This window comes from Bos indicus, chromosome 7 (assembly GCF_029378745.1).
Source record: "Bos indicus isolate NIAB-ARS_2022 breed Sahiwal x Tharparkar chromosome 7, NIAB-ARS_B.indTharparkar_mat_pri_1.0, whole genome shotgun sequence".
Taxonomy (NCBI): Eukaryota; Metazoa; Chordata; class Mammalia; order Artiodactyla; family Bovidae; genus Bos; species Bos indicus.
In genome coordinates, this window is record NC_091766.1 from 27,056,446 (window position 1) to 27,072,507 (window position 16,062).

General features: G+C 38.6%; 1 protein-coding gene across 1 annotated transcript; it reads right to left on the reverse strand.

Moving 5' to 3' along the window:
- Positions 1-947: 947 nt before the first annotated feature.
- PHAX (phosphorylated adaptor for RNA export) lies at positions 948-13,038 on the reverse strand. The gene is made up of 5 exons (XM_070793238.1): positions 12,886-13,038; positions 10,598-11,211; positions 8,630-8,750; positions 7,288-7,371; positions 948-2,194 (listed from the first exon to the last, which is right to left on the reverse strand). Exons 1-5 carry the CDS (start codon positions 12,979-12,981, stop codon positions 1,925-1,927), a joined length of 1,185 nt encoding a protein of 394 aa, XP_070649339.1. The 5' UTR covers positions 12,982-13,038; the 3' UTR covers positions 948-1,924.
- Positions 13,039-16,062: the final 3,024 nt, after the last annotated feature.

Sequence of the window (16,062 nt, forward strand, 5' to 3'; positions counted from 1 at the left end):
ATTTTCCTCTTTATATATTGCACATAGCTGATTTTATTTAGATACCTGTGAGTGTAAATCAAACTTGCCTTAACCCAAACCAATCTAACCCATTTTATCTTCTAGGTTTTGAGTTGAGTCACAGAGTATTTTAGGTAAAAAAAACTCATTCTAATAAAGGTTATGAGTGAGGATGAGCACCTAAATAACTAAGCCAGAGACACAGAGGGCTATTACTGTTAATCCTACTAGCCAGCAAGCAGAACAATGTTTGGCTGAGCAGGAAGAATGACTGTAATGTACGCTGGTATGGTGACAGTATTAAGGGAATGCATTTCTAGCAAGAGTTTGTAACATTCCTAGATCTGGATAATCAAAAAGGTTTAGAGAAGAGTAATGTTAATAAATAAAACTTTAAACCTTAAAAACTGAAGCACTGGTTTCTATACCATTAGGATGTAATACAATCCAGATATCTGTGTAGTTTGCAAATGTTAAGATAATAAGGAAAACAAGCTAGGAAGCAGGGTGGGGGAGAAATGAGCCAGCCACTAAAGATGAAGTAGCCTGAGACATTAATATCCTTCAAAAACTGTAACTTTCACTAGAAAACTTGGTAATATTTACAAGGATACATGACATTTAGATTTCTGAGTGTTATCTTACCTAATATATCAGACCTTTAAAATCACCTCACACAAAGTAATATCAGGAACTGCGGTGATCATTTTACAATATATAAAAATACTGAACCACTATCCTGTATACCCGAAACTAATTTAATACTGTAAGTCAACTATACTTCAATTAGAAAAAAAATTCTTCAAATAAATAAATAAAGGTTAAAAAAAACCTTTAGGGACAATATTTAAATACTTACCTATTTAAAATGCTTCTTTCCTTGGTTATGGCAATTTTATGAAAGAAAATTTGAGATTAAAAAATAAAATCACTCAAAACTCATTGACTTCCAGAATTCCAATTTTATTTCTGCATTCTTTATGAATAAAATGTAACCAATAACCATTTTCCTCTTCCTTCCCTGCTTAGATCCAAATTCAATGATTATGTGTTTCAAAAATTACTGAAAGACTTCAAGTACATTATTGCAAAGAATAGATAATAACTGCTTCCTACATATTTTTGCTTACTCTGTAAACTGTAGTCAACTCTTGGGACACCTTAAGTAAACTACCTTTATTTTCTTAAATAAAAATGAATAATTTTAAACATCATGCAGAAGAAACATTTTTAATACCTAACTTCCTTAACATAAGGTAAAACTGTCTTAGGCAGGCCACCACTGGGAATTTCTTAAATGTCACTGTAATTATGCACGTATGGATTATATTCAGCATTTAAATATGATCAAAGTAACTAATAAGTCAAAAACAAAGCTAAAGTTACGAACTGATACTTCTTTGAAAAGCTTCTGATGTTTATTTACTTCGGAACAAACACATAAGTGGGAAGAGCCACTAGTATAAACCTATTTTTAGTTTCTATCATTAAAAGCCTAAGAGTTCTTAAAACACAGAAAAACTAAACTTGAATGCATTTGTAATAGCTTAACAATTTATGTCTTAATAGGATCTTTTAATGGAATGTTTTGAAACCAATCGTAGTTCATTGCAAAGACAAATCAGAAAAACTTTTGAACGGCATGTTATAATGATCTGGACAAAATTGATTATCAACTAGTAATAATTAGCACATGCAATAGATTAAGAAATTAAATCTTCCACTATATACTTTTAAATATTTTGTCAGACATGAGAAAGTTTTAAATGTTCTTATCACATTCATCTCCCACATATTCAATTTTATTTAAAACAAGGTAACAGTTCTCTCCAGATTTTTGTGTTTATCAGTGCAAAGTAAAATAATCTCAGTAGAAATGGTTTATTACAATGTTATCTTAGAAAGGTCTATTCCTCAAAATGTACTAAAACATGTCCAAATCGTGAGAATGATCAACCTCAATGGCTTCCTCTGCATCCAACTTTGTTTCTCCATGTCCTTCCTGTGATTCATCGAGAGAGGCCAGGGCCTCATTAGTGTCACTTGCAAACGTCTCTCGTGATGTATCATCATCTTCTTGAAAATTTAGGTTTTTAATGGCTTGTTTCATCTTTTTCCCCATCACTTGAATTCTTCTCTTTCTAGCAGCTTTTTTATTTTCATATTCCTTTTGATTTTCAAGGTAGAAAATGTCCTACAATAAAGGAACAACTTTAGTAAACAAGAACTACTATTTATTAAAACTACCATATCCTTAAACCCTGTTATGTTGCCTTCACAACAGTGTGAAAATTCACAATTTTTTCAAGTGTCTACTTACCTTTAAGTGGAGCATAGTAGCAGTATTTTCATTTTATATGAAAACACATCCAAACATCTTGATAAAAACAATTCTAACTAGTACAATGCCTGGCAATACTAAATTAAATTATGAAGTCTCCCCTTTCCCTCCAAATACAGCAAACCTTATTAAAGAGGAAATGTCATTCCCATGGGTTATATACTTAAATAAAACAAACCAGGGAATGGCCTAAAGAAATGTCTTTTTATCACATTGTTAATGTATTACAACAAATGCAGACAATAGATAATTTGAGAGAAGTTTTTCTTCTCCCATCCACAAGTTAAGAACCTAGTGCATACTACTTTAAGAGGGAGATCGCTGCAGATGGACTTTAAAAAAATATAGCAAATTAACCTCTAACTATTCTTACTCTTTTTATCTTCACAAACTTTGTATTCTCTAGAAAAAAAATTATAAGGCCACAAACTAAAATAAAATCAAATGAGAAAAAGTTGAAAACAAGCCCACTCAGTTCAGTTCTGGCTTCCAAATTCTACAGACTGTGATTGTTAATAAGAGTGACTAAAGAGTGATGATAAAAGTGACTAAAAGAAAAATTATAACACCATTATTTGAATGAAATATGAAATTACCTGCAATAAAATTATATCTACCTTCAGATTTTTCTTTCTAGTAACAAAGGTAGTCAATCCATATACAACAGAAAATTTGGAAAAAACAGAAAAAAATCTTAAAAGCCAAAACATTTCTAACCCCTCACAATAGACCAAAGCACTGGTAACATTTTGGTGTTTTAACTTTTTCTTTAAAAATCTGTACTCTGCCTTTCAGCTATTATTTTATTTTCTAATTTTCTTAGAATTGCTTCACAAAAATAGAGGCTACACAATAGTTGTTTTAAGTCAACATTTCTCTATTATTGGATACTATTAAAAATGTTTCCAGTGTTTATTATAATGCAATGTTTCTGACAGTTTACGATAAAAATCTACAAAGATTAAATTCCCTTCTCCACGGCAAGTTAGAAGAACTGAATTTCAAAGACCGGTGATTCAGTGGAAACAACATGGGTCTGAACGCAGAGTCCTGTGTGATCCCAGACCTGTCCTTTTCCTGCCTTCATCTGCAGAGCAGGGTGACACCCAATTGCAGGCTGTCAAGAGTAAGTCCTGTAAATATTGGCCTTAGTGCCAGGCTCACGGTAAATAAATGTTCTTTTCTTCTCTCCTTCTGGAAACTCTCTGTCCAGATTTAGTTACCAAGAAAAAGCTTTTTTAGATATCATTTTATTTAACTCTTTTATAGTAATATTAAACAGGCAGGGCGCATATTAAAATCCTCACTTTATAGATGAAAAAATCAAGGCTGGGGGAGACAGTAAGCAATCTTCTCACAGTGTACAAGTGCTAAATGGCAAAATTAAGATTAAAACCTAGACTTTGAATCTTAGACAATCCTTTTCATCACATCATACTTTATCTTTCAGAAGAGTGACATTTTGCTATCAAACAAAACTTGAGAAGAATGTTCCTTCTAAGTACACACTTCTGGCCAGGGGTAATATTAGGGGAGGAGGGAGAACATTAAGGTATTAATATAAGCTCTGTTCTATCACTCAAAAGTTGTGTTCCCAAGGAAATCCACTTCGTTACAAATTCATGTTATCAAAATAACCGTCCAATGAGGGAAAAAAGCACTTAAAGAATACAGATTCCAAATGTGCAACAATGGGAACATTTCTTGTAGGAATTTCAATAACATATTTTTTAAAAAATGACCAAAAGTGAATAGTGAGGGGAAAAAAAACTGAGCAGATGCAAAATATGCCCACATGGAGCATCAGCTAAAGAGAAAAGGCTTTTAATTTTGTGTCACTATTAGCCTTACATTAAAACAGTTAAAGCACATTTCTATGACCTTTATCACCCACTGGTATAATAAAGAGAATACAAAATTTCTCAAATACTGTAGCTGTGTTGCACAAGTACCACCTCCTTCCTATGTAAGAAGCCAGTATTTTATTTTGATTAGATGTGCTAAACGCCAAGTCATGTTCTTTAATTAACAAATTAAAAGATACCAAATTCTGAGCTATGAAAAACCCACACTGTTTAGTTTTTTCCATATGACGTTCTAGTAATACAAAAATGATTAAGAATACTAAAGTGCCCAGCTTCCTGTTTATCAGAAATACAGGAGATAGAGAAACAAACAAAACAAATATGCACGAGCAGACAATCACCAGAATGTGGTACACTCTGTAAGAGCAATCCTGGACTCATCAAAAGGCCTACATCATAGAGGAAAATGTAGGATTAAAAAGATCAAAAGAGATATATAACAAAAAGGATGTGGAAATCTGTTAGATAGGATCCTGGTTTGGGGGGAAAAAAGCTAGAAAATACATTCTTGGGACAATTCATTAAACCAGAATAAGTTCTACATAGATAATGGGATGATGCTATGAAATTATCATTTTTATTTCTCTTAGGTGTGGTTATGGAGGATACTGTAAAATCAGAGATACCAAAGGAACATTTCCTGCAAAGATGGGCTCGATAAAGGACAGAAATGGTATGGACCTAACAGAAGCAGAAGATATTAGGAAGAGATGCCAAGAATACACAGAAGAACTGTACAAAAAAGATCTTCACGACCCAGATAATCACGATGGTGTGATCACTGATCTAGAGCCAGACATCCTGGAATGTGAAGTCAAGTGGGCCTTAGAAAGCATCACTACGAACAAAGCTAGTGGAGGTGATAGAATTCCAGTTGAGCTATTTCAAATCCTGAAAGATGATGCTGTGAAAGTGCTGCACTCAATATGCCAGCAAATTTGGAAAACTCAGCAGTGGCCACAGGACTGGAAAAGGTCAGTTTTCATTCCAATCCCAAAGAAAGGCAATGCCAAAGAATGCTCAAACTACTGCACAATTGCACTCATCTCACACGCTAGTAAAGTAATGCTTAAAATTCTCCAAGCCAGGCTTCAGCAATATGTGAACCGTGAACTTCCTGATGTTCAAGCTGGTTTTAGAAAAGGCAGAGGAACCAGAGATCAAATTGCCAACATCCGCTGGATCATGGAAAAAGCAAGAGAGTTCCAGAAAAACATCTATTTCTGCTTTATTGACTATGCCAAAGCCTTTGACTGTGTGGATCACAATAAACTGTGGAAAATTCTGAAAGAGATGGGAATACCAGACAACCTGATCTGCCTCTTGAGAAATGTGTATGCAGGTCAGGAAGCAACAGTTAGAACTGGACATGGAACAACAGACTGGTTCCAAATAGGAAAAGGAGTACGTCAAGGCTGTATATTGTCATCCTGTTTATTTAACTTATATGCAGAGTATATCATGAGAAACGCTGGACTGGAAGAAACACAAGCTGGAATCAAGATTGCCGGAAGAAATATCAATAACCTCAGATATGCAGATGACACCACCATTACGGCAGAAAGTGAAGAGGAACTCAAAAGCCTCTTGATGAAGGTGAAAGTGGAGAGTGAAAAAGTTGGCTTAAAGCTCAACATTCAGAAAACAAAGATCATGGCATCCAGTCCCATCACTTCATGGGAAATAGATGGGGAAACAGTGTCAGACTTTATTTTTCTGGGCTCCAAAATCACTACAGATGGTGACTACAGCCATGAAATTAAAAGACGCTTACTCCTTGGAAGGAAAGTTATGACCAACCTAGACAGCATATTCAAAAGCAGAGACATTACTTTGCCAACAAAGGTTCGTCTAGTCAAGGCTATGGTTTTTCCTGTGGTCATGTATGGATGTGAGAGTTGGACTGTGAAGAAGGCTAAGCGCCAAAGAATTGATGCTTTTGAACTGTGGTGTTGGAGAAGACTCTTGAGAGTCCCTTGGACTGCAAGGAGATCCAACCAGTCCATTCTAAAGGAGATCAGCCCTGGGATTTCTTTGGAAGGACTGATGCTGAAACTGAAACTCCAGTACTTTGGCCACCTCATGCGAAGAGTTGACTCATTGGAAAAGACTCTGATGCTGGGAGGGATTGGGGGCAGGAGGAGAAGGGGACGACAGAGGATGAGATGGCTGGATGGCATCACTGACTCGATGGACGTGCGTCTGAGTGAACTCCAGGAGTTGGTGATGGACAGGGAGGCCTGGCGTGCTGCGATTCACGGGGTCACAAAGAGTCAGACACGACTGAACGACTGATCTGATCTGATTGTGAGATTCTTGTTGAATTAGGGCTGAATGTCATAATGTTTGCTTCTTATTTCTCAATGGTACAGAAGAAAAAAAAAAGTCAAAATATTAACTACCTCTAAAACTAGGTAAAGGATATATTGGTATACATGCTGTTATTTTTTTCATCTATTCTGCACATTTGAAATTTTTCATTAATAAAAAGTTATAGAGGGAATTCCCTGGTGGTCCAGTGGTTAGGACTCCATGCTTCCAGTGCAGAGGGCCTAGATCCCTGGTCAAGGAACTAAGATCCCGAAAGCCAAGTTATGTGTGTGTTAGTTGCTCAGTCATGTCTGACTCTTTGTGACTGCATGGACTACAGCCCGCCAGGCTCCTCTGTCCACGGGATTCTCCAGGCAAGAATACTGCCATTCCCTTCTCCAGGGGATCTTCCCGACCCAGGGATTGAACCCAAGTTTCCCGCATTGCAGGGCAGATTCTTTACTGTCTAGGCCACCAGGGAAGCCTTAAGATTCTGAAAGCCAAGTTATAGGAGAGTAGAAAAAAATAATTACATGCTAAGACACCAGGAAAAATTTCCATAAAAGGAAATCATGACCTTGGCTCTGAAAGGGGAGAAAAAGAGGAGGCAGAGCTTTATAAGAGGTTCAAGTTTTACTTAAAAAGAGCAACTAAAAAAATCAGTCAACGTAAGGCAGAGCAGGTAACAGAGATCAATAGAAAATGAAGCTAGAGGCTGAGTGGCAGTCAAATCATGATTGATCTTAAAAGTCAAGGACATATCATTTTTACCTTAATTTGTTCCTCACTGATACTAGGAGTGTTTTTCAGGAGATTCAGGAAAACTCCACCTGGTGTTCTTCTTCGACTACCATTCTACAAAAAGGAACAGAAAAATTATCCTGTGTAGACTCTTACCATGAATGGTCAGAGCAACTTTCAGAGACATTCCTAAGGAGCTATTAAGATTTACTATGCCATTCCGTTAAACTGCAGTGTCCTTCTCGCCTCTCCAGACTTCCCATTTGCTCTTTTTCTTTTCTCATAGCAGGTATCACTTTCTAGCATACTTGGAAGATACTACATTTATTCTTTAGACCGCTTCCTTCCCACCCCCTATTATAACATAAGCTTCCTGTGTCTAAAACAGCGCCTTAAACCACAACACAGACAGGGGGCACCACTACACTCATGATCATTACAGTCTGTTGTTAACTTCTATAATCTATGTTCATGGGCTGCTTCCTCACCCAGTGCTATCACTTCTAATTGGTTACTTTTCTCTCCATTTCCACAGTATAACATTGATGGAGTCTCTTGTGATGTTATTACTCAAATTCATGAGGAACAAATAAGAAGGAAACCATTCCACTTTCATGCTCACCCTGTGGCGAAAGCTCAATTAAATGAGATCTGCAAGACCACTCACTCTGCGGCATAAACTGTTACTGCTTGTGATCTGGCCCCAGCAAGAGAACTGCTCCATCAGTCATTCTGGGACAATAAAGTACTTTTTAACCATTATTTGTTTTTTTCCCTTCCTCAACCCCAGAAGCCTCTTTATAGACATTTTGTTTCCTATTCACCCCTACCACCCATGAAATCCAGGTTCCAAGAATGTATGAATTAAATTAACCAAAAATAACACTTCTCTTCACCACTACTGAATTCTGGGCACTATGATCAGCATTATATACGCATTATCTTATTTAATCCTTACATTAGAGGATTAATCCCATTTTATAGCTGAGACAGGTCTCCAAAGTCAAATAATTTAGCCAAATGTCACATCTAGTATGGTGCACATCCAAAATTCAAAACAAGAAACCCCAAACTCCAAAACCCATACTCACTAAATTTGAGCTTCCAGGTCCTTTTGCCCTGACTTTTTTCTTAATTCAGCCCCTACCCTTAATGAAGCCTGTTAGAGATTTGTTGTGGACTACACACTAACAAGCTACAATTTAGATATATTTTTAATAAGAAAAGTACTAATTGTAAAAACTGACCATACTGAATGTTTAAATTCAATTTTCATTATTAATGAAGGTTTTTAAAAGTCTGAAACACACTGGTTATAATCCATAAATAAGAGAACCAACAATCAGAGACAAGGGCATTTTATTAGCCTTACCATTATAAAAAGGCCACCGTTTTGTTCAACTTCAGCAGTTTCCATCAGAAGTTCAATTGCCTTTTTGTTCCCAATTATTCTCACTACTCGGGCTATCAAATCTTTCTTTGGTTCCTGCAACCTGATAAGGAACAAATGAAGTAATATCAACCTCTTTATTTGTTGCATAAAGTTGAGGAAATCTACCTTAGTCTCCAATTTAGTTCCCAGACAGAATTAACATCCCATTCTAGTAACATTTGCTTTCCGAAATCTTCAATATTTAACCTTGGAATCACTGACATGGAAACATTCTTATCTTGGGTCATCCAAGCAGACACTAATGTCAAGATTCCATCTCAAGTTACATACTGGCCTCTTCACTTTGCCTTATGGGATTACAGCAAATTTCAAAAGAAATACGCACACACAGCATGACGAATGCAAGTCTAAAAACAAACATGTATCACGATTTCTAAAATTTAGCTCTCCTAACTGGAGATGTCTAGGAGCTTTAAAATGGATTGGACTTTTCCCTCATGGGCTCCCTGTCTCAGAACAGAAGATATGGCTAATATTTACCAAAGGCTTATTATGAGATAAGCACAATCCTAAGAACTATATATGCACTATATTTCAGTTAATTCTCTCAACAATCTTACAAAGCAGATATAATTATTTTTACCACTGACAGGTAAAAATACAGGAAGCCTAAGTAAGCAGCAAACCTAACATGAGACCATACTCTGCAGAGATGAAGGAGGATTAATATTACAGAAGTCTTTTCAGTTCCCTACCAAGCTCTGGCTTCTTTTTTCTCTCTATTGTGGAAAGAGCACTAGACTAGGAATAAAGGGATTAGACTTCAGTTCCAGGTCTGACACATTAGCGACTTTGAGCAAACCACACAACTACTAGGCCTCAATTTCCTATTTGTAAAGTGAAAGTACTGGTTTACAAAATCTCTAGGTTTCTTTCCAGCACTCAAATTCCAAACCTCAGTACTTAAAAAATCCAGTACTACTATTGACAGGCTTGCCTGGAAAGTAAATACTTGTTTTCCTACTAGTTATATTACCTTTGAACCAAAGATGTTTTCAAACTTGTGACACTGTTCACTAGTGATTTAGAGCTAATAAAATGTAAACAAAATTTCAACTTTAAAAATTTCATGTTAAAAATACATGAAATGTAAATTCACCATACATCAAATAACTCTACTCCTATCCAAAATAAATTAAAACATGTGTCCAAAGATGTGTACATGGAAGTTCATAACAGAATTATTCATAATTGCCAAAAAGTGTAATAGCCAATACAAATGTGTGTGTGTGTAAATATATAAGCTGTTGATGACTGCTACGACATGGATGAATAGCAAAAACACTGCACTACGTGAAAATAGCCAGGCACAAGAGACTACATATTGTGATTCTACTTACATGAAATTTTCAAAAAATGCAATTTGACAGCAATGGAATGATTAGCAGTTACCTGGGAATGGGAATAGGAACTAACTTTAAATGGGCATATGGCATGAGGGATCTTACTGGCTGATGGAAATGTTTTAAAAGTGCTTTATGGTTGTACAACCAATAAATTTACCAAAAAAAAGTCAACACTTAAAGAGGACAAATTTTATTACATGTATAATAAGCCTCAATAAAAGTTGTAAAAACAAAAAAACACTCCAAGAAACCCACATGATTTAAAAGGATCTGTTTTTATCTGAAGAGTTCTATAGGCCTCAATAGAAACAGTTGCTCAAAAGTTCACAAAAATCTACAAAAGTATTCTATCAGGTCTGCCCAAATGTAAGAACAGCCAACCATATTCATATTCATATAACCACATAAGCCCAGTTCTTCCCTTGGATTTAAAAATCTCAGAAAGGAACACCACCATCAACGTATCTGGACTCTATAGTGTATCTTATAAATGGAAGATAATTGGTCAAGTGTTCACTTGTAGAAATATTTAAATGCTCACCTGAAAGAAATTTCATCAGCCACCCTCTCTTGAGAATCGTCCTCTGTGATCTCGTAGCGGCCTTTATAGTTCATTTCTAGTCTGTCTCCTACTCTGTCTTTGACAGGTCGTTTCCTTTTGGGATGGCCTTGCCCATTCTCCTCCTCCTTTGGTCCCGTTTTTTTGCCACCATGCATATATTCTTCTAGCTCTTTGTCTAATTCTTTTGTATGTTCTTGAGATTCTCTTTTAAGTTTCTTGGCAAGTAAATAATTGTAGGTCTCAGACTGTCGGCTTCTGTCAATAGTGCCCTCCATTCCCAAGATACCAAGTTCAGTGGCCACTGCATCTTGGTTCTGTTCTTGCAGCACAGCACTCCATATGTTGTTAACCTTCTTCCTTCCAGCTATAGGTGGTTTCTGGCTGCTCTGGTCAAACTGAAAAGGCTCTGGTTTGGGAGGGGTGTTAAAACATTTCTGTCGCTTGCGTTTCCAGACGGAGCTATCATCATCTGAATCTGAAAAGCTCTCTTCACTTGAATCCACACTTTTTACAGTCCGATAATGGGATGCCGGGGCACACGCTGTTGCAGTACTCTGGAAGGGCCGCAGCCCACAGTCCCCACCTAGTGCTTTCTGCACATGAAGGAAAATTACAATCAATTCCACAAAAGACATTACCCCCACACACCCTGTGCTATGTAAAAAAAAATTATTTAGGGATTCAGCTGAACCATTTTAAAGCAGCAGTGATCTTTGAAGATCTCTGAAACCAATTCAGTGCCTGAATTTCTAAAGGTTTACATGGAACTTCCTTTTTTTTTTTTGGCCACTTGCAGGATCCCTGAGAGTGTTAGCCTGCGTCACTCGAGGATCCTGCAAGCGCCCCCCGCCCCCCCCCCCCAAAAAAAAGGAGAGAGAGAGAAAAATCCATGTAAGGGACTGAATTGGTTTCAGAGATCTTCCGAAGATTACTTCCTAACCAGGAATTGAATCTGGGCCCCCCACGGTGAATGTGGCCATACTAACCACTTGACCACCAGGGAACTCCCTGGAATTTCCATTTTTAAAGCCACAAATTCTTATTTCTATATAGCTAATGCAGCACTTAGTGCTAAAACAGCTTTCCAAAAAATTGCCAAAGCTCTTAATTCTCACCTTCAGAAGATTTTCAATCTTTTCAGTTGTCAGAACGTTTGAAAATCACATGTTGAACAACTGTTACAGGCAGTTAGAACTTGTTTTCCTCTTTTCCAAAGGCGCCTGTCATGCATGTGGATGTATCAACTGCCTTTATAAGGTTTTGGGACTATGTTCCTTTTAGACTAGAGAGTAAAATCCTATGTGTAAACATCACTGACAAATTACTTGTAAAACTGCAGAGTCCATGGCATTAAGTTTACTAAGTCAAGAGTCAATTTACGGAAAACTGAAAAAGATTGAAAAACAAAATATATTGGTACCGATTTCCCAAGATGCTTCTATGCAAAAGGAATCACCTTTGCTTTTTCAACTAAACATCAAAGTATCTGTTGAGCTCCTAATCCGTGCTAGAAATGGGGGAGGGGTATTTTAAAGCTAGAAGATAAGTCTTCGTACCTGTAAACAATAACTGCACTAACACTTGTCAGCCATCATTTGGGCTCCACCGAATCCTTACAGTCACTCTGTCACTGTGGTACTGTTATTCCCACTCTAAAGATGGGGCGCTAGGCTGAATACCTTGTCACCGATCACAAAGTGGCGGCTCTGGAATTCCAACGCGGGCAGCCTGGCACTAAAGCCTTCTCAAAACAGCTTGCTACTTAGTAGGGCGGCCAAGACAAACGCCTGTTTAGAAACCTGGGGAGCTAACATAAAACCCAGTGGCACATTATGGCACGACGAAGCTAGGTTCCATGGGAATATGGAAGAACAGGCCCCTGAGCAAGAGATGAACTTCATTCCCGATCCTCACTCCCTTTCTCCTCGGGGCGCAAATGAGCGCCACAGGCTGGTTGTGGGCCGACGTCCCCACGTTCTACATGTTCGGGAAAATTTGCCCTTCGAGGAGAACCCAGCGACGCCCAGTGGGGAATTCCGTAGGTTTAGAAAACAAGGAGAGGAGCACGCGAGGCGGGAAAGAGACAACCGCACGCCCGCCTCTGGGAGCCGCACGCCTCGCGCACCCCGCCTCGCAGCTAAATGCCAGGCCAGGTTCGTAGGGCCCGCTGTCCTCCCCGCCGCCTGCCGGGCTCCGCGCGCCCGACAGGAGGACGCCTGGGCCCCGCGCTGCCGGCTCCGAGTCACCCGCCTGCCCTCCGCACTCACCGGCACCGGCAGCGGCCTGTCGCTGGGTGCCACCGTCATGTCGGAATCCGAGTCGGAAACCTGCCCATCGTCCATGTCGCCGGCCTCCTGCGCCATCTTCCCCCGGCGCGGCGCGGCGGGCCGGGAGAGCACTTCCGGCGGGGCGGCGGACGGTGGGTGCTCGGGCGCCCCCGCGAGGGGGCCGCTCTCGCCCAGGCAGCCGCCGGGGCCTGGCCCGGACGCCTGAGTCAAGACTCGCTGATGTTGCATCATCATTGCAAACTGCTCACTTGAGCTGCCTCAACACCCTGGCGCCTTTTCTTCTGACCTGCTCTCTTCAAACCTAAAGATATGCACGCATGGCAGCCGTGAGGGATTCCTCCCTCGGTCTCACAGTCCTCGCCTGGATGCTCCAGGCAGGCTTTTCTGCTTCCAGTCTTGCTCCTCTGTGATCCACTCTGCAAGTAGCTTCCTGGGGAGCCTTCCAGACGGAAGGTGAGGTCGCCGCCCGGCTCAGACCTCAGCACAGCCGACAGAGTTGGAGGTGTGTGCTTCAGGCTGGGGTCCCTCTCCTGCTCTCCAGCCACGCTGGCGCCTCTCACGTTGTTCCTCAGGCATCCGTGGTCCTTTCCCGGCCCAAGGGCGCTGCAGTTACTGTTCCCTCGGCCTGCAGACCCTCCAGTACCCCACACCCCATTCTTCCAGAGATTATGCTCTCCCATGATTCAGAATTCTGATTAAATGCGCCCTTCCCACAGAGGTCTGCAAGCACTCTCACTAAAACAGGGTCCTTTCTTTACAGTCACTCTCGCACCCTTTTTATTCCTTCATGGCTTCAATAGTCATATGCCTATTTTGTTTTATTTTTTTTTTGTCTGAATTCCCCACCAAAATGTCTGTTTAATTCACTTTTTTCTACCTGTGCCCAGTCCAGTGATTTCTTGTATGTAAACATGGTGAAGAAATACTAATTGAATTTTTTTCGGCATAAAGGGGATCTTATTGTTTGTACCTTTTTACTATTCTGTACTCTCCTTTCAAAAAGAAACAATATAGCTGTTTATCCAGGACGCTTTTCTATACCAAAATATAAAGGTCTAGCTCCTTTTTAATGACTTCCCAGTTTTTCCATTGCATGGAGGTAGCATCATTTATTTAGTTTCTGATGGTGTACATTTAAAGTGTAGCCAGTTTTGCAATGAACATGTCTTTTTACAAACTTGTTTTATTATTTCCTTAGTATAGACTGTATGGGAAAAAATAAATTTATATTTTTGAAATATGAATTTAGTACCTATAAAGGAACTTAGAAGTCACTTGGGCCATTTTATTTTTGTAACCGAAGGGAGATTACATAGCTAAGCTATTGCAGACCTCTGTCTTGACTCCAGGTCTCCTAACAGACAAGTCTATTAGGTTGTCTAAGGTCTTCTCTTAGACAACGGATATTTTACTTCTTTTGCATAGAATTACAGGTCCCCTGAATGGGTTCTTGTGTGTAGTGTGAGGTAGGAGTACGTTTTCATGCTGTTATTAACATTATACTGTGTGGTATGGGATGCAGCTAAATATCATATAATGCATAGAACAGCCCCGCACACTAAAGATTTTCTCCAATGTTTTCCACTAGATGTTTTAGTTCTTACTTGTAAGTCTATGGTTCATATTAACTTAATTCTTGTATATAGCATGAAGTAGAAATCAAGGTTCTTTTTTTTTGCACCTGAATATCCAAATAATATAGCACTCTTTGTTGAAAAGACTATTCTTTCTCTTTTGATTTCTTTGACACCTTCATTAAAAATTGACTATACATGTGAAAGTCTATTTTTGAGTACCCTATTCTGATCCATTGATCTTTACTTCTGTCTTTATACCAGTGTGACATTTTCTTGATTATTGTAGCTTTGTAACAATTGTAAAATTGTTAAAATAATTGTTAAAGTCAGGTAATGTAGATTTGTTCTTTTTTTCCCTTAAAACTGTTTTGACTATTCTAGATCATTTGCCTTTCCATTTAAACTTTAAAATATGCTTGCCAATTCTGGTATTTTGATTGGGATTGCATTGAATCTATAGGTTAATTTGGACATTTGAGAGACTGTAGTAGCCTGATACCATTGAATGCTGGAATCAAATATTATTAATCAATAACTCTTCTTCTGACACTGGGCTCATTAAACCACTAGATAGGTAGAATGTATCCTGGGAGAGAACACAGTATTTAGAGGATGTGAATGGTTGGTCCTTTCTGAGGATAATTTTCCCCATTAAATAATAAGCCAGCATGTTAGTTGCAAATCATATTTTGATATTTTGGTGAGCTTGATTAATCTGAGTATGCCCAGAGCAATAGTTAGTGTCACTCACTCATGCTCTGAAAAATCAGATGCTAAAATTATATTCTGGGTGGTGGTGATTTCTCCAATTTACTGCTGCCTTGGGGCAAGCATGCATGTTCGTATCACTTTGCCTTCTGGCCAACTATCTTTGAAGAATAAAGACAGCTAGTATTCACAGAGGACTTCCCAAGCACTGGTCATTTGTACTTATGCTGTGACTCCAGAGTCTTTGCTTTAACCACTCTCTGAGGCCTTTGATAAGTCATTTGGAAAGTAGAATTTGCCATCTACTAACTCCTCCACTTTTAATACAAAATTAGTTCAAGGTATCCTGACATTTGAATTTCTGTAGGGCTTTGCGGTTTTTATATATGCTTTCATGTACAATCCATTTAATTCTTTTTCAAATGTGAAATGTGCCTTCATAGGATTCATTTACTTCTATATTTTCCCGCTTTGCCCCATCAAAATTCATTGTTGGTGATTTTTCCTGACCTCCTATTGACAGGCTAAATAAGTTTTGAAAAAAGAAGGTGGAAGAGAGATGTAATGCCTATTTTCCATATAGGCAGTTGCTAGTGTCTGTCGTCCCAAAACTTGTTTAGAGGGAGACCACCATGAACCTCTCTTTTCAACTTAGTGAAGAGATGAAAGTTAACATTCCTTGAGAGCATCATGTGTTGCTTCTAAAATTTAGTGCATCTGTAAATGCACTTTTCATTTTTTGAATCAAATGGAGGGGAAGAGAATGGAAGGATGTGATGTCGGGATAGATGTACAAAGAATCTTACTGGCAGCCAGAAAGCGAGGAGACTTAAATTCTTTAAAATGCCTGAGAATTGAAATGAAGGAAATT

Coding starts and splice junctions, on each gene's coding strand:
- PHAX (XM_070793238.1), bottom strand. CDS start 12,981: ATGGCGCAGGAGGCCGGCGACATGGACGATGGGCAGGTTTCCGACTCG. Junction 8,751..10,597: donor GCTGATGAAATTTCTTTCAG/GTGAGCATTTAA, acceptor GTTCCTTATCAG/GTTGCAGGAACCAAAGAAAG. Junction 7,372..8,629: donor ACGGTGGCCTTTTTATAATG/GTAAGGCTAATA, acceptor TCCTTTTTGTAG/AATGGTAGTCGAAGAAGAAC.